This window comes from Myxine glutinosa, chromosome 9 (assembly GCF_964187855.1).
Source record: "Myxine glutinosa chromosome 9, kmMyxGlut1.1, whole genome shotgun sequence".
Lineage (NCBI taxonomy): Eukaryota > Metazoa > Chordata > Myxini > Myxiniformes > Myxinidae > Myxine > Myxine glutinosa.
The window spans coordinates 69,673,173-69,695,944 of NC_136269.1; the positions used below are offsets into that span (position 1 = coordinate 69,673,173).

The 22,772-nt window shown below is 44.4% G+C and overlaps 1 protein-coding gene across 3 annotated transcripts in view; it reads left to right on the plus strand.

Annotated features, from left to right (window-relative positions):
- The window catches only part of LOC137435329 (ras GTPase-activating protein 3), a 267,088-nt gene that overhangs the window by 197,086 nt on the left and 47,230 nt on the right, over positions 1-22,772 (plus strand). For all 3 annotated transcript variants that reach the window (XM_068129019.2, XM_068129020.2, XM_068129021.2), the window contains 4 exons: positions 179-286; positions 2,059-2,200; positions 4,632-4,780; positions 13,278-13,392. In XM_068129019.2, coding sequence (XP_067985120.1) covers positions 179-286; positions 2,059-2,200; positions 4,632-4,780; positions 13,278-13,392 — 514 coding nt within the window. The remainder of the gene's footprint in view (positions 1-178; positions 287-2,058; positions 2,201-4,631; positions 4,781-13,277; positions 13,393-22,772) is intronic.

Consider the following 22,772-nt stretch of genomic DNA (forward strand, 5'->3'; position numbering starts at 1 on the left):
TTCGCATCACAGAGCCTTTTTGGTACTTTGTGCATTCATTAGGGTCCTTATAATTCACTCAAAGTTGATCAGAGTTGTTTTATGCCTTCATTGTGAGCAAGAAGTTGATCAGCATGTTCTTGAGTGTGCATTTTTTCTTTTAAGTTTAAATGAAATGTTGACATAATTTTCACCTCAGGGTAGAACTCTTCAATGCCTGCAACCTGAAGCTGGGTGAGATGCCTTTCCTCGGCGAAGTACGGATCGCGCTTAAGGAAATCCTGCCGAACCCCATGTACAATGCCTGGTAAGATGCACTTTGAAAACGATAGTATCCTGCTATATATCGTTTTTTCCGCCACCACTCAATGGTGAAGAATTACTGAATACATTTTCGTGCCCAGATCCAGATCTTAGCCAAAATCGAATCGATTCTTTCTTGTGACACACCCAACCTGTCCACCAAATTTCGTCTGGATCCATCCACAACGTTTTGACATATCCTGCTCACAGACAGTCAGAAAGACTGGGATGAGAACATAACTGCCGTCCACCTTTGGTGGTGGAGGTAATAAATCTTGTCAGTGCAATAAGTTAACAAAATACGAGTAAAAGGTAACTCACTATAACATTTTCTCCTGATCATATGCTTCAAACATATTACAATATAGTGACAAATAATGCTTTTCAAGTTGCAATAATGAGTTCGCTCACAAGGAATTTCAATGCAGGAGGAGGCCATTGGGCCCATCAATGCTTGCACTGATTGCCAACCTATGGTTTTGTCCATGCTCTATCATTTTTAAATGCTGAACAAGAAGCAAGGACATAGCAAAGCATGTACCATTTTTCAATTCTCTAGTATGACTCTGCTAGTGTTCTAACCATTGACCTCCCAGACTCAGAACGGATGCTCTATCCATTACACCACTGATTCCGACTAAAGTTTATTTATTTAATTATTTAATTATTATTACCTCCGCCACCAAAGTTTGATGGAGGTTATGTTTTCACCCCTGTCTGTTTGCCTTTCCGTTTGTTTGTTTGTGAACAAAATATGTCAAAAAGTTGTGGACGGATTCGGACGAAATTTGGCAGAGAGGTAGCGTATGTGACGAGGACGAAATGATTAGATTTTGGTGAAGATCCGGATTCGGACCCGGCTACCAGAATTTTTAAAGTGATTCTTCACCATTGGGAGATGGGGCCAAAAACGATATATAGCAGGATATCTAAAAAGTTGTGGACGTATTTGGATGAAACTTGGTGGACCGGTTGGGTGTCTGACAACTTTTTTTTTAAAGTGTTTCTTCACTATTGGGAGATGGGGCCAAAAATGATACATCGTGGGATATCTCAAAGTGATGGATGGATTTGGACGAAACTTGTTGGACAGGTTCTGTGTGTGACGAGGAAGAATCGATTCAATTTTGGTGAAGATCTGGATTCAGATCCAGCTAGTATAATAATTATTAGTGATTCTTCACCATTGAGTGATATGGCCAACCAGGCAGAGGAATGCTCTCTACTGAGTGACGTTCTAGTTATTTTTTTTGTGATGAGCAGCATTATTTACAGTCTATTTCTTAATGAATATTGAAATAAATTTGATTCCTTAAGTGCAAACAAAAATAGGTCACAAACATTCCTGATGATGCTGCACCACACTCTTGTGATGTGTACAAATGAAGAAGAAGATTAGGCAGGAATGCAATTGTTATTCATGGTCCATGCTGACCCAGGTCATCTACGGATTTGTTCAAAGTGACGAAGATACTTAACTTGTCAATTTACATGTTGCTGTATTGAAAAAAAATGATTGCAAGGAAGTTAAGAATATTATTGTCCTAAATGTCAAATACAGTACTCAGTCTTAATTTCAAATGAAAATGAACATTTCCTCATATTTTTTTATTGGGAATTTATCTCTTATTAAAAATATACTCTCTAAGCATTATACTAATAATGTTCGACCTGATGCTGCCAAACGAACCCAACTTGATTAAAGGTGTGCATTGCTGGAACAGAACATGTGTGCATGCCACATCTTCAGATAACCATTTGCTGTCCTGCGTGTAGGTATTTCTTGCAGCCGAGGAATGGACGCAAGCAGGGCAAGGGTTCTCTACGACTCAACATCACATACACAGAAGATCACGTGCTGAACGCGCAGTACTACGATACTCTCCGCAAGTTGCTGCTTGACTCTGCTGAAGCAAAGGTTAATGCTTTCTCATCTGCTAAATATAGGACTGTATATAGTACCCTTGTCTAATGACTGATAAAGTACATTGTTTGATTTTTGCAGTTGTAAATGCTCGTGGTGGAACTAATACATATAATTACTGGACATAAGAGGGGCAAGATGTGAGATAGAGGTGCCAGCCTCAAAGCGGAGAGCAGTTCATATTGGCCAAGGAAAGATTTTGTATGACACAGAACCAGACAGACAGCCAGACAGAGACAGACAGTCGGTGGCTGGCTTTGGAGTCCAGTCCATTTATTTTTAAAAAAAAATTGGGATACAGAAACGAGGCTCATGTAAGAGCTAACACATTGAACATGAAAACATGCACAGACACATAAAACATACAATGAAGGGAGTGGGAGACAAGAGGGGGAGAGAGAGGGAAGCACACAAGCACAACAACAGTAGAGAACAGGGACATCGGGAGATCTGTGGAAGGGGGAGGGCTGGGGGAGGAGGGAGTGGTCTTGAAACTCTCGTCTGCCTAAGAAAGATAATGGCTGATTGTGAAACCCAAGAGTTTGAGTGACTTAACTTCTTCAAGTGGTTTGTTTAGGAAGTAGATGGGAGGGTTTGCCAAATAGTCCTTTTGGAGAGACAGGCTGTGTGTTTGGGATTTGTTGGGGTTGAAGAACATATGTTTTAAGTGTTGGACCAGCTCTTGATTCCACCAAGGTTTTGCAGAAAGGGAAGCGACTGCTGCCTGCATGTCTGAAGGAAGAGAGATGATATGGCAGAGAGCATTGAATCATCCAAAATAGTTAAGTATAATTTTCCAGGGAATCAGAAAGATCATTGAGAAAAATGAGGAGTGAGACAGGGCCCAAGACCACTGCCTTGGGCACTCCAGTCTTGACAGAGAGAGGAGGTGAGAGGATCCCATTAAGAGTTGCACCGTGACTACGGGAGTGGAGGAAGTTAGTGATCCATTACAGGAGGTGGCTTTGGATGCCATAAGCAGCAAGTTTGGTGATCAAGGCAGGGTGCCAGACTAACAAATGCTTGAAATATGTCCAGAGACACTTCCCTGATCTCATGTTTGCGATTGAGGCCTTCCATCCATTGTTGGGAGAGTGAAAGCAACATGTCCAGGGTAGAGTGACTGGGACTGAAACTGAACCGATGATCTGAGACCAGGACGTTGGAGAAGAGGATTTGATGTCACCTGCAATGATAGATTCCAAGACCTTGCTTATAATTGGAAGCAAGCCTATGTATAGGCCTGTAGTTAAGATGATCCGTTCTTGCACCATGGTTCTGTGTTGCAGTGAGGTTGACTTATTTCCAGGCATACGGAGGCTGACCCAGAAAGAATGATCATATGAACAGAGTAGAAAGAGGATGGGCAAGAGCAGCAGAGCACGTTTTTTGGACACGTGTTGATGCCGTCTGGGCCTGTCATGGAATCTGAGTCAAGGAAACCATAAACCTTTCCACCTTCTCAAGTTCTTTCTCAAAAAGACAGAGTCGAAGAGCAGTTGGGTGTGATTGGGTTGGGTGGGTACAAGGAGCAAGGGATTGGGGACCCAATATTTGGAAGCAAACACAGAATTGAGAAATGAGGGATGGGATGGATGGAGCATACTTCAAACGCATTCTCGACAGGGTGCCACCTGGTCTTTGAAGAAGAAGACAGGTTTGAGAGTTCAGCCATAAGGTTGGCCAGATGTTGTTTTCTGACATTCCTGAGAGTGGACATACACTTGGTCCAACTTTGTGGAATGACCTGAGGTTGTCTTCAGTCGGATTTTCCTTCCAAGAAGAGAAGGCAAGTTGTTTGATGGCAACTTTTGACAAATCATTGTCAAATTTGACAAATTGTCATTGTCATTTGACATTGGCATTGACATTGGCAAATTTGACATTGTCAAATTGTCATTTGACAAATCAACACAGTACATGGGATTGGGCAAATCAGCACAGTACAGTATACAGGATTTGAACCTGGTGGTATCCCAACATCATGAGCGATGGGTTCAGATGCAAATTTCCCAAACAGGCCAAACCAAATATTGATCATGATTATTCCGTTTTCAGGATTTTATCTTGGCCATTTGCCATGAGGATGTTCACTGCTTTCCTTGTGTCATAAGATATTGAACACTGTCACAAGATTCATGTTTGGGTTTAAATGATGCTTGTAACTGCTGAGTTTTATCGAAGCAAGTTGGCCAATAATTATTGTCAAAAAAAGTATCACAAAATATCCACAGTCAATCTTTAAAGAAACGTTTTACCCCATGATTAAACGTTTGAGCTTCAGTTCCATTATTTTTATTGCTTGATTAATATGAAGTGTGAAAGAGCGTTTTGTGTAATTCTCTGCATCTGAAATGTCTTAACATGCTTTGCATTACCTTTTAATCTGTCGTTGAACTCCGATGTTACTTCACATTCCCATCAGCATGTGTCGTCATGCGCGGCAGTCGTGCTCGGTGAGGTATGCCGGGAGAAGCAAGAGGCTGCCATGCCCCTCGTCAGACTGCTCCTCTGCCATTCAGCTGCTGTTCCTTTCCTCACTGCACTTGCTGACTCGGAGATTGCCCACACCTCGTAAGTTTTTTTTTTTTTCCACCATTTCCACCATTTCCACCATTTCCACCATTTCCACCATTTCCACCATTTCCACCATTTCCACCATTTCCACCATTTCCACCATTTCCACCATTTCCACCATTTCCACCATTTCCACCATTTCCACCATTTCCACCATTTCCACCATTTCCACCATTTCCACCATTTTCACCATTTTCACCATTTCCACCATTTCCACCATTTTCACCATTTCCACCATTTTCACCATTTTCACCATTTTCACCATTTTCACCATTTTCACCATTTTAACCATTTTAACCATTTTCATTTCTTCTCTTTTGGATGCATGTTGTGAACCTCAAAACCAGTGTTGACTGAATGATTTTGAATATTCGCAGCTTCAATTCTAATGTGTTTTTTTTCATGCAAAAGTTGGATGAGAAGTTCAGTTCAAAGTGAAGACACCAAGTCGGGATAAAGAATTTTGGTAGCTTCTTCCTTAATCCAGGCTCTGTCTTAAACATGAGTATATCTATCTGGTCTAGTTGTCAATGAGTGAATCCTGTCTGATTCCTCTTAATTCATTATGATCAATTTAATGTACGAAATGTTTAAGTGTGCTTCATCATTCATACATATGGAACACTTGATGGTTGGTTAATGGCATCATTTGTGGGACATGCGCATGTGTAGTGCTTCCTAACAGCTCACGCATAGTGAACTCTGTGAACTGATTTTGGTGCTTGCGCAGGAAGATAGTTGTTCACCCTCAGTCACCTGAAATTCCATTTATGAGGACTATTGCCCTGTCAATAAGAACTATAATTTAGGAGCTGAGTATCCGCCCAATGGGCGATCTTGTTCTAAGCGTGCAACACATCCTTCTGACACATACTTTTATTTGGACGGTGTATAGGCAACTGACAGCTTCCTCAATTGCTCCCGAAAATAAAAACAATAACACAGGTTATGTGCATGACGTAAAAACGTGCCAACTGCTTATAATTCAAAACACCTCACTGCAATGGAAAACGTGGGGACAGGAACACTGTACTGTAAAGGGTGGGACTTGTAATACCCGCTCCCACCTGGAGGTGGCGCTACATGAGCCACTTATGTAGAGGATTTGTGTCTCTTCCTCTCCTCCACCACCCAAACCCCATGCAAGACCACTGGCAAATATAAAAGCCACCTTATACACAAATTGGGGTTATGCTGTTCCGATGTAACAAGTCTGGATGTAATCGGCCCAGAACTGTAGGGGTAGTGTGACAAACACACACAAACACCAGTCTGTGAATTATAGTAAGCATTATTGCTACCGCTGCCATTGCAGGTGGATGGAGGTTGTTTTCACCCCTGTCTGTTTGTTATTCGGCAAAAAAAAAAATTGGGACAAGTATGATGATCACTCCAGTTTGTGTATGTGTTTGTGTGTTTGTCTGTCCGCTCACTTATACTTGCCTACAGGTCACAATTTTAAACCAATCTTCACGAAACTTCACCAAATGATAGAGTTGGTGGTCCAGCAGAATCCTATTTATTTTGGAGGTTAAAAGGTCAAAAGGTTTAACATAGGCCAAAGGTGAACCACTTTTTTCAAATTTCTAAAATCCTCAATTTTTATCCGATTGACGTGAAATTTGAATAGGATTTACATACCAGCGAACTTAATTCAACCACCAACTATTAGTTAGATCAACATAGGCTAAAAGGTAAACAACCTTTTCAAATTTCTAAAATCCTCAGTTTTCATCTGATTTTTTTTTTTGTATCCTCCCCGGCTCCTTGACTTGAAATTTGAATAGGATTTTCATATCAGCTAACTGAATTGAACCAACAACTATTTTTGAGATCAGCATAGGTCACAAGGTCAACAGTCATAGTCAGTTAACCACTTACCTTCAAATTTCCAAAAATCCTCAATTTTCATCCGATTGACTTGAAATTTGAATAGGATTTGCATATCAGCTAACTGAATTCAACAAACAACTATTTTGGAGGTCAACATAGGCCAAAAGGTCAACATAGGCCAAAAGGTGAACAACCTCTTCAAATTTCTAAAATCCTCAATTTTCATCTGATTGACTTGAAATTTGAAGGCGATTTGCATATCAGGTCACTGAATTCAACCGCCAATTATTTTTAAGGTCAAAAGGATGCTCCACTGAGTGCCATTCTACTTTGTTATCTTTTGCCAAGTGTTGCTTTATGAGTGATTTTTCATCTGTTTGTCTGTCTGTGAGCAGGATATCTCAAAAAGTTATTGACTAATTTAGACAAAACTATCTGGCCAGTTTTTTTTTTTTTTTTTTTTGTATAAAAGATCGAGGCTCCTGAAAGAGCGAACATTTATCACACAGAAAGACAAACCGACAAACCGACACATAACCGACAAACCGACACATAGAACAAATAACATCGGGAGCGGTAGACAAGATGGGGAGAGAGGGGGAAGGACACAAACACAAACACAACACAACACAACACAACACAACATTTTAGAGCAGGAACCGAGAGACATGGAGACATCGAGAGATCTGTGGGAGGGAGAGGGCTTTGGGGGGGAGGCATGGGAAAGGGGGTGGGAGAGGCATAAAACATATGGACACTGCCAGGACTACCAGGAAAGAAGTTGGAATTACAAACAAGGTGGATCTGGGGTGAATTAGTGGGGGTAGAAAAGATCAAGGTTTTGGATGGGGGAAGATAAGAGATGGTGGTGAACAGCTGTTTTAAAGACCTGGAGGGAGGAGTGGGATTGAAGGGAGTGTGGGAGTTTGTTCCAGAGGCGGGAGAAAAGAGGAATGAAGGAGTGAAGGTGAGCAGAGAGCCGAGATTTCGGCAGTTTAACCATCAGAGGCTTGCTGGCAGATCTTGTGCGACCTGTAGGAATATTTGGGGGACAGAGCACAGAGAGAGCTGGGGGAGCAAGGCCGGAGAGGAGTCGGTAGAAGACGGAAAGACCACCAACCTGCCTGCGGTGAGTGAGTGAGAGGCCCTTGGAGTTAGCTTCATCACGGGAGATTCCAATGATGCTGAATGCTTTGCTTTCAACAGCGTGAAGACGAGCTAGGTGTGAGGCAGGAGCACCAGCCCAGAGGGGAGAGCAGTATTCCATTGAGCTGCGGATGAAAGCCTTGTACGTGGTGAGGAGCTCAGGTGTGCCAAGGAAGGACTTCGCACGACGGAGGATGCCCAGTCGGCGACTGGCTTTGCAGGCCAGCTTGGAAATGTGGTTTTCCCAAGAAAGATCATGGCAGATAGTGAGACCCAAAAGCTGCAGCGACAGAACTTCTTGGAGAGGATTGTTGAGAAAGTAGATGGGAGGGTTGTCCAGTCGATCTTTTCGGAGAGACATAGTAAGAGTGTGAGATTTGTCAGGATTGAAAGACATGTTCCACTTGTTTGACCAGTCTGTGATTTTGTCCAGGTCTTCAGAGAGTGAGGAGGCTGCAGACTGCCGATCTGAGGGAAGAGGAATGGAGCGGCAGAGAGTGGAGTCATCAGCAAAGAGATAGAGAGGATTTTCCAGAGAGTCGGAGAGATCATTGATAAAGACCAGAAAAAGCACAGGGCCCAGCACACTGCCTTGGGGAACTCCAGCCTGAACAGGAAGGGGAGATGAGAGAAATCCATTCAGGGCCACACGTTGACTACGACCAGAGAGGAAGTCCGCAAGCCATGCATGGAGATTTCCATGGATACCATAGGAGTAGAGTTTGGTGAGCAGAGCTGGGTGCCAGACCGTATCGAAGGCACGTGATATGTCGAGGGAGACAGCTCTGATTTCCTGTTTGGCATTGAGGACCTCCATCCATTGTTGAGACAGGAGAAGCAGCATGTCCAGAGTAGAGTGACCTGGTCTGAATCCAAATTGATGATCAGAGATCAAGCCATTGGAGAAGAGGAAAGATTTCATATCCGAAGCAATGATGGATTCCATGACTTTGCTGATAATTGGGAGCAGGCTGATTGGTCTGTAGTTAAAAGGATCTGTTTTTGCACCTTTTTTGTGTAAAGCGGTAATGTTTGCTGATTTCCAGGATGCTGGCAGATGACCTTGAGCAAAAGATAGGGTGAAAAGAACAGAGAGAGGGTGAGATAGAGCGGCAGAGCAGGATTTTAGGACCCGTGGGCTGATGCCGTCTGGTCCAGTTGCAGAATCAGAGTCGAGGTTAGACAAAAACTCCTCCACCTTGTCAGGAGAGAAGGACACAGAGTCCAGGAGCAGTTGGGTTCGACTGGGAAAGGTGGGAACAGAGAGAGATGGGTTTGGGACTAAAGATTTTGAGGCAAACACAGAGTTGAGGCATTCGGCTTTGTCACGTGCGATGTCAACTGTGTGGCCATTTGAGGTAAGGGAGGGGATGGAGGGGGAACAAACACCAGAAACGGATTTGACCAGACGCCACCAGGATTTGGAGGAAGGAGACAGGTTTGAGAGTTCGTTCTTGAGTGAGGAGAGATAGTGCTTCCTGGCACTCCTGAGGGTAGACACACACTTGTTCCGAGCTTGGTGGAAGGAACTGAGATTGCCTTCAGTTGGATTAGCCTTCCAAGAGGCAAAGGCAAGTTGTTTCAGGGCAACTGCCTCACCACAAGATTCGGTGTACCATGGACGGGAGGAAGGGTAAGACAACTGAAGACGAGATGGGATAAATCTGTGCATGAGAGAGATCAGTTTGCTTTGGAAGAATTCCCAGGAAGAATTGATGTCAGAGGCAGTGGAGATGGGAGACCAATCCAGACGATTGATGGCTGCTTGAAGCCCGTCCCAGTCGGCCTGAGTGAAATGCCAGACTCTTCGACGCTGAGGAGGCTCTCTGAGAATGGCCAGAGAGATGTCCACTTTGACAAGCACATGATCAGAAGAACCGATTGGAGCAGAAGAAGAGCAGCAGACATTAGCAGGGAAGTTTGTCATAACCAAATCTAGAAGAGAAGAAACTCCATTGGCTGAGATCCGGGTCGGGAAATTGACAGATTGTGTCAATCCCAGTGAGTCACAGAAGTCCTTTGCTGAGGTTCCATGACTGGTGAGAGAGGAACCCACACCCAACCAGGTGGCATGATGACAGTTGAAGTCACCACATATGAGGAAGAGAGAGTTGGGATGAGTGAATAGAAGTTGGTCCATGTTGTCAGAGAGTGAAATGTAAATTGAGTCATCACTGTTTGGGGGACGGTACAGAACACATATGAACAAAAGGTGGGAGCGGAGAGGAACCCGTAGCCAGAGGTACTCCTGGGGGTGAGGAGGAGAGAGGGCAGTGCAAGGAGAATGAGGAAGAGAGTTTTTGATAAAGATAGCCACCCCACCACCAGGACGAGGCTCAGGTCTATCATACCGGAAGAGGGAGTAACCAGGAAGAGATATTGAGGAATCAGAGACATCTTGAAGGAGGAAAGTCTCTGTTAAGCAGATCAAGTCTGGATTGTCAGAAGCAACCTGTATGGAGAGATCAGTCAGGTTTGAGCGAAGGCCCTGGATGTTTGAGGTCCATACCGTTAAAGAAGAGAGAGGGGGAGCATCGGGTACAGGACAGGGGAGGGGAGGAGTAGGGTAAGATGAAGGATGAGAGGGGGAGGTAGGGAGAGCAGTTGATAGTGTGTCAGAGATTACAGAAGAGTTCCAAAAAAGGGAAGGATGAGGAGGATGAAAGGTTTGGTGGTGAAGGGATGCGGCAGAGTGAGGGGTTGTTTGAGGGGGGCCATGGGACAGTAGAAGGTTGGGGGGGGTGGAGGCATGAGATAGAAGGGAGACGAGGTGGGGAGGAGGCAACTTTGAGAAGGGGGGAGGAGGGAGAATTTGAGCGGAATGGTATGGGGGGAGATTTGAATGGGAGGAGTTGGGGGGGAGTTTTGAAGGGGAGGAGTGAGGCGGGAGTTTAGGAGGGGAGGGGCAAGGGGGAAGTTTAAGAGGGGAGGGGCAAGGGGGGAGTCTAGTAGTGGAGGGGCAAGGGGGGAGTTTAGGAGTGTAGGGGCAAGGGGGGGGGATTTGGAGGGGAGGGGCAAGGGAGGAGTTTATGAGGGGAAGGGCAAGGGGGGAGTTCAGGAGTGGAGGGGCAAGGGGGGGGATTTGGAGGGGAGGGGCAAGGGGGGAGTTCAGGAGTGGAGGGGCAAGGGGGGAGTTTAAGAGTGGAGGGGAAAGGGGGTAGTTTAGGAGTGTAGGTGCAAGGGGGGGGATTTGGAGGGGAGGGGCAAGAGGGGAGTTTAGAAAGTGGATGATTAATGAAAGACGAACATTGATAACAAATTGAGTTTGTTGTGATTTTCAAGTTAGCAATCCGATTCAGAACGATGGAGGAGGGATAGAATGAATGTGAATTTAGACCATGTAGTGAGGGAGACGTATAAGATATTGAATTTCTTTTTTTTGACGTGGAATGAGTTGGAGAGGAAATTGAGAAAAGCCTTTTAAATAGGAAGAAAAACAGCGTGTTGTACGTTTTAGAGATACCGTTTTTAGCCGTTCGTCTTGTGAATCATGTGATTCATGCATCACAAACAAAACTAGAACGCCACTCAGTAGAGCGCATACTCCCGCCGTGGGTTGAAAAACAGCGTTTGGGTGTGTGATGAATAATTGATTCAATTTTGGGGAAGAATCCTGATCAGGATCTGAGAATTTTGAAGTGATTCTTTACCATTCAGAGATTGGGCTAAAAACGGTATCTCTAAAAGTTATGTACATATTCGGACCAAACGTGGTGGACAGGTTGGGTATCTGCCAAGGACAAATTTATTCGGTTTTAATGAAGATCCGGATTGGGATAAAAGAATGTTTCCAAAAATTGAGGACGAATTATGGCAAAACGTGGTGAATGAGTTGAGTAGGTGAGAAGAACAAGCCGATTATGTTTTTATGTGTAACAAGGAGGAATGGTTCGCATCCAGATCCAGCTTATCAGTTGGATACAAAATGTAAACTGTTCAGCCTTGTGGAGGTATGCACCCTCCTGAGTGCTGTTCTAGTTATTATTAGTCCCCTACCAGTTTCACCAGAGGGGGGTACTATTATATGGGTTTGCTCTCCTTCTCTCCGTCCGTTCGTCTTGTGAATCATGTGATTCATGCATCACAAACAAAACTAGAACGCCACTCAGTAGAGCGCATACTCCCGCCGTGGGTTTAGTTGGAATAATACGTTTTGTTTAACATCCCCTCTCCCCAAAACAATAAATGAAAATGAAAGTAAGCTCTGTCAGAGAATTTATTTTGATATATCTCGGAATTAGAGGAGAAAAACATCATTTAAGAATAAGAATAAAACCTTTAATGCAGTAAAACAGAAAAAATCTTTCCCAAAAAAATTTCCCAAAAAATTTCCTGGATCCGGAATAATATCCTGAGCTTCACCAAAAACTAATCAATTATTCCTTATCCCAAGGGCAATCATCCCACAAACTTTCATCCAAATCCATTCAGAACTTTTCCAGATATCTTGTTCACAAACTCACGAAGATACGAACACACACACACACACGGACGGACACGATCGAATGCGTTACTCCCTGGCGGGAGTAATAAACCTGAAAATCGCAGAGCCAGAACCAGAATTATTTATTTGGTCTGGGAAGCCCATGCGAGGTTTCTTCTTCTTCAGCCTCTCACAACCCTGGGTGAATGTGCGATCTTTAAAAAAAAAAGTTGGAATTTTGCCAAATCTGTTTTATTCGTTTGTTAATATACCTCAGCCATTGACAAATCTGGAACTAAGTCTTTATAAGTTGATCAAATACTGACACCGCGAATGACATTCGCTGAGCTAAATGTTGATCTCTTCTGAGGTAAAAAAACAAAAACAGTTTTAAAGCATTATACATATCAAACGATACATTTTATGAAACTGGGAAACCTAATACACACTTTGGTGGTTTTAAAATGACAGAATATGTCTTTATTAGAAAGAAAAAAAAACTGAACATTGAAGACGACGCAGCTAAAAAAAAATACACTGCTCTAACGCATAACCACGAGTTTAAACTACATTTACAACAAATATGAAAACTATTTTCATATCACAATGTTAAATATCGAATATATAGAAGATAATGTTAAAAAAACATGAGCCCTATCTTCCAATGGTAAAAAATCCTTGAAAAAAATCCTGGATCGGGAATAATATCCTGAGCTCCACCAAAAACTAATCAATTCTTCCTTATCCCAAGGGAAATCATCCCACCAACTTTCATCCAAATCCGTTCAGAACTTTTCCAGATACCTTGTTCACACACACACGAACACACACACACACACACACACACACACACACACACACACACACACACACACACACACACACACACACACACACACACAGACGAATGCATTACTCCCTGGCGGGAGTAATAAGTACTTTGTTCACCTGTTTTGGGTGTAGTTTCAATTACAGCTTTTAACCTAGACAATGCCTGGCCTTAAATGTTCTTGCCTTGGTAAATAGATTCTGACTGTTCTCAAAGGAAGAGACTGTAACCCAATATATGTGTCTGTGGTGCCTGCCTAATAGAGACGCCAACACGATCTTCCGTGGAAACTCGCTGGCATCCAAATGCATCGATGAAGTGATGAAGCAGACTGGAATTCCTTACTTGCAACTCACTCTAAAACCTGTTGTGGATATGGTACGTATAGTGAACTCTATATGCGTGTGCATTCTTTACAGCCCTGCTCATAGTCGGGCAGATTATTAAATCGATTGTTCATTTTGTGATAAAAGCATGAAATTTTGCACAGAGATACTTGAATATATTCTGAACAAATCTAGATATGGAGGCAATACACAAATCCTCCAAGGCGGCCATGGTAGCCATTTTTAAAAATGGCTGCCATGTCACAGAACAAGTATTTTTATTTTTTTTATTTTTTTTATTTTTTTTGTATACTGAATCGAGGTTCGTGAAAGAGCTGACATTTACTTCACAAACAAATCAACCAGACAAACAAAATATATAAAAAGAGGGAGCGGAAGACAAGAGAATGGGAAGCACACAAACACTTGAGAGCACACAACATTTAAGAGCAGGGAGATGTGTGGGAGGGAGAGGGCTTGGGGGGAGGAGGCGTGGGAAGGGGGGGAGGAGAAGTATAAAACACAAGGACACCAAGGACTTCCAGGACAGAAGTTGGTATTTCAAAAAGTGGAATTGGGGTGAAATTATCGGGGATAGAAAAGATCAAGGTTTTGGATGGGGGAAGATAAGAGATGGTGGTGAACAGCTGTTTTAAAGACCTGGAGGGTGGAGTGGGATTGAAGAAAGTGAGGGAGTTTGTTCCAGAGGCGGGAGAAAAGGGGAATGAAGGAGTGAAGGTGAGCAGAGAGTCTTGATTTTGGCAGTTTAACCATAAGAGGGTTGCAGGCAGATCTTGTGCGACCTGCAGGAATATTTGCGGGACAGAGCCCAGAGAGAGCTGGGGGCGCAAGGCCAGAGAGGAGTCGGTAGAAGACAGAAAGACCACCAACCTGCCTGCGGTGAGTGAGTGAGAGGCCCTTGGAGTTTGCTTCATCGCGGGAGATTCCAATGATTCTGAATGCTTTGCTTTCAACAGCGTGAAGACGAGCTAGATGTGAGGCAGGAGCACCAGCCCAGAGGGGAGAGCAGTATTCCATTGAGCTGCGGATGAAAGCCTTGTACGTGGTGAGGAGCTCAGGTGTGCCAAGGAAGGACTTCGCACGACAGAGGATGCCCAGTCGGCGACTGGCTTTGGAGGCCAGCTTGGAAATGTGGTTTTCCCAGGAAAGATCATGGCAGATAGTGAGACCCAAAAGCTTGAGTGACAGAACTTATTGGAGAGGATTATTCAGAAAGTAGATGGGAGGGTTGTCCAGTCGGTCTTTTCGGAGAGACATCGTAAGAGTGTGAGATTTGTCAGGATTGAAAGACATGTTCCACTTGTTTGCCCAGTCTGTGATTTTGTCCAGGTCTGCAGAGAGTGAGGAGGCTGCAGACTGCCGATCTGAGGGATGAAGAATGGAGCGACAGAGAGTAGAGTCATCAGCAAAGAGATAGAGAGGATTTTAAAGAGAGTCGGAGAGATCATTGATGAAGACCAGAAAAAGCACAGGGCCCAGAACACTGCCTTGGGGAACTCCAGCCTGAACAGGAAGAGGAGATGAGAGAAACCCATTCAGGGCCACACGTTGACTACGACTAGAGAGGAAGTCCGCCAGCCATGCATGGAGATTTCCATGGATACCAACAGAGGAGAGTTTGGTGAGCAGAGCGGGGTGCCAGACCGTATCGAAGGCATGTGATATGTCAAGGGAGACAGCTCTAATTTCCTGTTTGGCATTGAGGACCTCGATCCATTGCTGGGAAAGCAGTAGCAGCATGTCCAGAGTAGAGTGACCAGGTCTGAAACCAAATTGATGATCAGAGATCAAGCCATTGGAGAAGAGGAAAGATTTCATATCTGAAGCAATGATGGATTCCATGACTTTACTGATAATTGAGAGAAGGCTGATTGGTCTGTAGTTGCTGGTATCTGTTTTTGCACCTTTTTTGTGCAAAGCGGTGATGTTGGCAGATTTCCAAGCAGATAGCAGATGACCTTGAGCAAAAGAGAGTGTGAAGAGAACAGAGAGAGGGAGTGAAAGAGCGGAAGAACAAGATTTTAGGACCCGTGGGCTGATGCCGTCAGGTCCAGTTGCAAAATCAGAGTCGAGGGTTGACAGAAACTTTTCCACCTTGTCAGGATGAAAGGACACAGAGTCCAGGAGCAGCTGGGTACGACTGGGTACGGTGGGTACAGAGAGGGATGGGTTTGGGACACAAGATTTAGAGGCAAACACAGAGTTGAGGCATTCAGCTTTTTCACGCGCGGAGTCAGCCGTGTGGCCCTTTGAGGTGAGGGAGGGGATGGAGGGGGAACAAACACCAGAAACAGATTTGACCAGACGCCACCAGGATTTGGAAGAGGGAGACAGATAAGAGAGTTCTGTCCTGAGAACGGAGAGATATTGTTTCCTGGCTCTCCTGAGGGTGGACACACACTTGTTTCGGGCTTTGTGAAAGGAAATGAGATTTCCTTCTGTTGGATTTGCTTTCCAGGAGACGAAAGCAAGTTGTTTCTGAGCAATAGCCTCACCACAAGATTCCGTTTACCATGGACGGGAGGAAGGGTATGACAACTGAAGACGAGATGGGATAAATCTGTGCATGAGAGAGAGCAGTTTACTTTGGAAGAATTCCCAGGATGAGTTGATGTCAGAGGCGGTAGAGATGGGAGACCAGTCCAGATGATTGATGGCTGCTTGAAGACCATGCCAGTTGGCCTGAGTGAAATGCCAGACTCGTCGACGCTGAGGAGGCTCTCTGAGAATGGTCAGAGAGATGTCCACTTTAACAAGCACATGATCAGATGAGCCGATTGGAGCAGAAGAAGAGCAGCAGACATTTTCAGGGAAGTTATTCATAACCAAGTCCAGAAGAGAAGATGCTCCGTTGATTGAGATCCGGGTCAGGAAATTGACAGATTGTGTCAGTCCCAATGAGTCACAGAAGTCCTTTGCTGAAGAGCCATGGCTGGTGAGAGAGGTACCCACACCCAGCCAACTGGCATGGTGACAATTGAAATCACCACATATGAGGAAGAGAGAGTTGGGATGGGTCGATAGAAGTTGGTCCATGTTATCAGACAGCGAGATGTAGATGGAGTCATCACTGTTTGGTGGACGGTACAACACACATATGAACAAAAGGTGGGAGCGAAGGGGAAGCCGTAGCCAAAGGTATTCCTGGGGGTGAGGTGGAGAGAGGGCAGTGCAGGGCGAGTGAGGAAGAGAGTTTTTTATAAAGATAGCAACCCCCCCTCGAGGACGAGGCTCAGGTCTGTCATACCGGAGGAGGGAGTAACCTGGGAGAGATACCAAGGAATCAGAGACATCATGAAAGGAGGAAAGTTTCTGTTCAGCAGATCACGTCTGGTTTGTCAGAAGCAACCTGTATGGAGAGATCAGTCAAGTTTGAGCGAAGGCCCCGGATGTTTGAGGTCCATACTGTTAAAGAAGAGGAAGGGGGAGCATCGGATACAGAACAGGGGGGGGGGGGGTGGAAGGGGTAGGGTATGATGTGGAAGAGGAGGAAGAGGTAGGGAGAGCTGTTGAAGGTGTGTCAGAGATTTCAGAACAGCTTGGAGAAAGGGAAGAATGGGGCGGACAAAAGGTTTGATGGTGATTGGGTGAGGCGCAGTGAGGTGTTGAATTAGGAGGGGGAAGAGTGAGGCAGAAGGTTGAGGGAGATGAAGGTGAGAGTTGGAAGGGGGAAGAAGCGGGGAGGACGCTTTGAGGAGGAGGGGTGAGAGGGGAGTCTAGGAGGGGAGGAGTGAGGGAGGGTCTCAGAGGGGAGGGGTGTGGGGGGAGTTTAGGAGGGAAGGGGCAAGGGGGGAGATCTGAAAGGGATGGGTGATGGGGGAAGATTTGGAGGGGAGGGGCAAGGGGGAAGATTTGAAAGGGATGGGTGATGGGGAGGATTTGGAGGGGAGGGGTGAGATTGGATTTTGAAAAATGTACGATTAATGGGAAACGAACATTTCTTGCAAAATGAGTTTCTTGCGACCTTCGAGTCAAAAATACGTTTGAGGACGCTGAAGGATGGGTGGAGTTCTGGAGAGTTTAGGGAATGAATGAAAGAGGCACTGCAGCTGTAAGAGATGGAATTTTTTTTTGGAATGAATAGATTTGGTGAGCAAGTCGAAAGCATCCTTTTATAGAACAACAAGAAAAAGGTGTTATAGTATATGACAGAATACCATTCTTCAGGGGACAGATGAAACATTTTTTAATGACGTGAACACGTGATCACGAACAACGTGGTCAAAGAACGAACGAACAAATAAGAACGAAACGCATAAGAACAGAGAAGGGAATATATATATATATATTTTTTTTGTTTTTTGAGTTGGGATGGAAAGAGAGGACAGAGACCGAACGTGGAACGTGAAAAATAGAGACTGAAAGTAATTGCGAGCGCAATCGAAGAAACCGCTGAGACAGAAACAAAGCCTCAAGCCAAGGTCAGACACGGTAGCCTACTAGTACTACACGAGGCGTCAGAATATGCGACACGAACTGTACCGCCGATTCTGTACACAGGTATGAAAAACCAACACCAAGATAACTATTAGAGACACACCAATAGTTACATACACACCGAAAAAAAGATAAAGTTTCGACCTGTGGTAAAGCCGGTATTACGACAAAAACACAATTGTGAAAAGTTACTTATTAACTTCGAAAGCGTGCGCGCATGCACAGCTTTGAAGAGACGTGACGTCACGTGACTTCCCGAGACGAGAAGAGACGTGAAGAGACTTGGAAGAGATTTAAAACGTTAGACAAGTGGTCGATGTTCGGGAAGTTAGGGGGAGAAGAGAAAATCTAAGAAATAAGCAATACAGCGAAGGAAATAACTTAAATTCACAGAACACCTATGGGGGTAGGGAAGCCGAGATAAACTAGGCCGCGCACGCGGTGGGACAGAAAAGGATTAAATTATACAAAAGTTTGCAGGAATTGCGAATCAACAGCAACTGGAAAACACCCTGCAACACATGCACAATAAAAAACGAGTAGAAATTGACGAATACACGAATGGAAAAAATACTTTAACTTTTGCTGCCGTCCAGAGGTCAAACACGCTTCCTTGCTCCAGGGACCGGAAACCAGTATGTGAATTTGATTAGATATAGTCAAAACTCTTTTGAAAATTGTTTATATTGAGGTAGAAACTGCTCTTTATTATTGCTACTGACTAAATAGATACATAGAGTTAGAAATTTTTACTATTATTATTATTATTATTTTCAACAAATAACTAGTACAACTCAGAAAGTTAATTGTAAAACTTTATTATTCATTAACCAGAAAGTTAGACTTTGACTCTGCCGATACCAAATTGTCAATGCCGAGAACACTCTCCCTCACACACACATAAACCTGTGCATGGAAGTGCAACGATTTGCAGGTGCATCGCTTCACACAATCCTTTTTGCACTTGCGGGACACCAGCTCTTTGCAGGTCATGGCTGCCTCGGGTAGAGTTGTCCAATGTGGGTAATACAGGCCATCATCAGTTTTGGTCCATCCCCACTCGGTGGGTGACGGAAGCTCAAGCTTCGGTAGCAGTACGGCCATACAAAAGGATGAGAGACCTTTCAATGTAGGACAGGACGTCTTCTGGTAGGCTGCTTGGGGCCATGGATGCAGCAGCTGTCAGTAGTGCAGCTGTCAATTCTGGGTACCAGAACCAATTGAAGACCAGATTGCCCAAGCAGTTTTCTTACCATGCCCAGAAAAGCTGGAGACAGTGTCACACCTTGTCAGTGTGTGAAACATGACCAATGCCCGGGCCCTCTCTGGTCCAAGCCCAGCTGCCATTTCATGGGCTGCTAAGTACCGGAAGTTCTTTCCAGTCCCGAATGCCAACCATAATTTGTCTCCAGACTGCAGCTTCTATATCACAGACACGGCCAACACCACTACATCAGTATCAACAGTCCGGATCAGGATCGTGTGGTGGCCATGGTTTGCAGCATGTGATGCATGCAGCAGCATGTGACTGTCTGCTTCCTCATGATTGCATGGAACAATTGATATCAGATCTTCGAGTGGTGGTCTACTGAGAACTCCCTCTCCGTCAGTGATGACAAGTTGTTTGCCCTCTTCATTGAACCACTTGAGGACGGCGCCTAACAAAAACCTCACAACAGCTCTGTCTTGTTGCAATACACTCGAAGGAAGCTTTGCCAGTTTCCTGGCATGGGTGCTGTGGCTACCATGCGTCTACGTGGTCCTGTCCCACGTTTCATTCTAGTTGTGCCTTTTAAAGAATTCTTGGTGTATATGTCCCACACAAGATCAAGGCGTGATGCATTCTGCAGCTTTCTGGACAGCTATGGTATGAAGATTTGGTTAGCATATTCATCAAATATTTTGGTAGCAGCTGCCTTCAACATCTGGATAATGGCTGCCCCATCAAGAATTATACAGGTTGCAGAAGGAGCATCGGATTGGGCCTCAGCGAGGTCTTCCAAGCAGGCAAGAATGTCACTCTTGGCACGAAGACGGAGGCTCCCTCCGTCAGACAGTGCTGGAGGGTACGCTTGGTTCTCATGGCTGAAGAAGTCTTCAAGATTTCCACCCCGTGTCTGGCAACCAATGTACAAACGTGAGAATAGTCCAACGTCATTCTTTAGAGATGTTAGTATTATTAATATGTGTGTATGTGTATGTTAATGTATATTTAGGTAGAATCTATATAATAATAGCGTAAGGACCCGACTTTGTTATCCCTTTTACGCCACACCCAGTGACCCGATGCCCACGGTACTAATGGATTTACGATCTACGAACCGCGCTCTTTGTTTATCACGTACAGCCATACTCGAAAAATCTGAATTAGCCCTCGTTGGGGCCCAAAAGCATCCGATTAACTGCCGATACGATGCCATCTTACGACGCCATCGTATTGGCATCTGCTGGGCGAAGGCGAAGCAAGCCGTCCGCTGATTGGACAGTCGAAGGCGACAGCAAGCCGTCCACTGAGTGGACAATCCCAGAGTGGTGCTATGCCGATTCCTATTACGAATCCATTCATTTTTCAAAAGTATATCGTAGTGTTGTCATTTAAGTAGATTGCAATAAATACGTTGTTCATATACGCACTCTTCATTCTCATCTTTCTTCCTAACTCTTACTCGGACAAGCAAATCCCCTATGCCATCCATAATGGTACACTCTATCCATACACCACATCCTCCCTTCTGTGGATGTTCCACGGGTTTCGGCTAGTTTACAATATATGAGAAAGGTACAGGCTTGTAGTCAGAAGGACTGAATTTATATTCATCAGTATATCGTCTTTCTTCATCCATCGGTATGGAGCCCTGTTGGCATAATATCTGACAACTAAAGGTGGGCGCGATTCGGAAAATTTTAAGTCCGCTTACCGCTTATCCGCTCCGCCAGCCCGTGTAGTCCGATTTGCTTATCCGCTTCAGCGGCCGAAAATCTTAGTCCGCTTACCGCTTATCCGCTTATCCGCTTCGATTCGATTTTTTTAAAGCGCTTCGACGTTTTTAAAGCGATTTTTGACGTTTCTAAAGGGAATTTAATGCTTTTTAAGCCTAAATAGCCATTTCTAACTACTACAAAGACAAACAAAGCTTTTAAGATCAAAAATATACATTTTTATTTAAATAAAATTTATTCAAAATGTTGTTGTTGTTGTTGTTGACCGCCGGGTTGTGGATGTCGCTGTGCTGGGACTGCTGGTTTGCGTCGCTCGTGTGCCTGTCCCTGGCACTGCCGCTGGGCTGGAGAGTCAGAAATCTCTCCATCTTGACGTTATTGCCGCTCTAGCGTCCAATAAAATATTCAGTTTTCACTTATTATTCACTTAAATAAATATTCACAATTCTAAAGTAACGGCTCAGGCTAACAGCTGATTTGGCGAATCGCGATGCGCTTTAATTTTTCGGTAGTCCGCTTACGCTTATCCGCTTCGGTTTCCGGGGGTTGTTCCGATTCGCTTATCCGCTTCGAAAACGTTAGTCCGCTGCAGCGGATAAGCGGATAAGCGGACTTTCGAAGCGGACCGCCCACCTTTGCTGACAACCAAGAATATTTTAAGTGTCCCCATCCAGAAAGAATCTCCAGATAGAACCGGCCTTGCCCATCACCCCCCCCCCCCCCCCACACACACACACGCGCGCACACATATACACTATGTTTCTCCCCAACTGGTCGACTACCTATGTGCCAAATTTGGTTGGGATTGGTAGTTTAGGAGTCCATAAAACATAAACACAAAAACTCATATTTTTCCATTTCATATCTAGATGATCAAAACATTAAAAAAATTCCTCAAGGTGTCTGAATGGGGATTTTTGTCGGCTATTTCCTCGATATTAAAGGAAACTTTGGTGAAAATTTCAGCTTTATACCATTTTTTCCCCGGTTGACCCCTTTTTCATGTTTTTCGACTAGCCTATAGTGGCCATTTTGTAAAATGGCTGCCACAGCCGTTAGCGGCCTAATCCAGGTTGCCTCCATATCCAAATATGTTTAGAATATGTTACTCTATCTCTGTGCAAAATTTGGAGCTTTTATCACAAAACGAACAATTGGTCCATATTTCTCAGCTAAAAACCACTCCACTATTAACTGATTTGAGCTTTAAGCATGCAACAAGAGTTTGTTCACTCAAAATCTTAGCATTTTCCTGTAACACTCAAATGACCTTGACATCCTTGAGTAAATAGCTGAATGCCTTTTCATTTTTGGAGCGTTGACTCATTAATTTCTATACCCTTTATTAGCAGGAATAAATGCATCAAAAATTCGAATTTGATTATATGATTTTGAAAAATCCAATACAACAACAACAACAGGCATTTTAAGGCCATTTTCCCTGCAAGAGCGGGGGTTAGCCTTGCGGTCCCCATGACAATCTTCTCCATTTTGCCCTATTTTCTGCATCTCCCCTTGTTAACCCCCTTGCCCGCATTTTTTCTTCGACCATCTTCAGCCAAGTCTTTCTCGGTCTTCCCCGTCCTCTACTTCCTTCTACATTCATTTCCATCACTCTTCTCAACCAGTCACTTTCATCCTTCCTCAACACATGACCAAACCATCTCAACCTGTTTCTCTTCACAGCATCCATCACAGACTCTATTCCCATCATCTTTTGCAATTCATCATTTGTCTTCCTCTCTCTCAACGATACTCCACACATCCACCGAACCATTCGCATTTCCACCCTTTCCAGCCTTCGTTGCTGCTCTACGTTCATTACCCATGTCGTGCTCCCATAAATCATAACACTTCTCACACATGCAGCATACACCTTTCCCTTCAGCTTCAACGACTCTTCCCTCCTCGTCAGCACGCCAATCAGTTCCCGAAACTTCTTCCATGCACATCTCACTCCAGCAACCGTTGCCGAGTCTGATCCACCTTCTCCATTCAGCATGTCTCCTAGGTAACAAAACGTTTTCACACCTT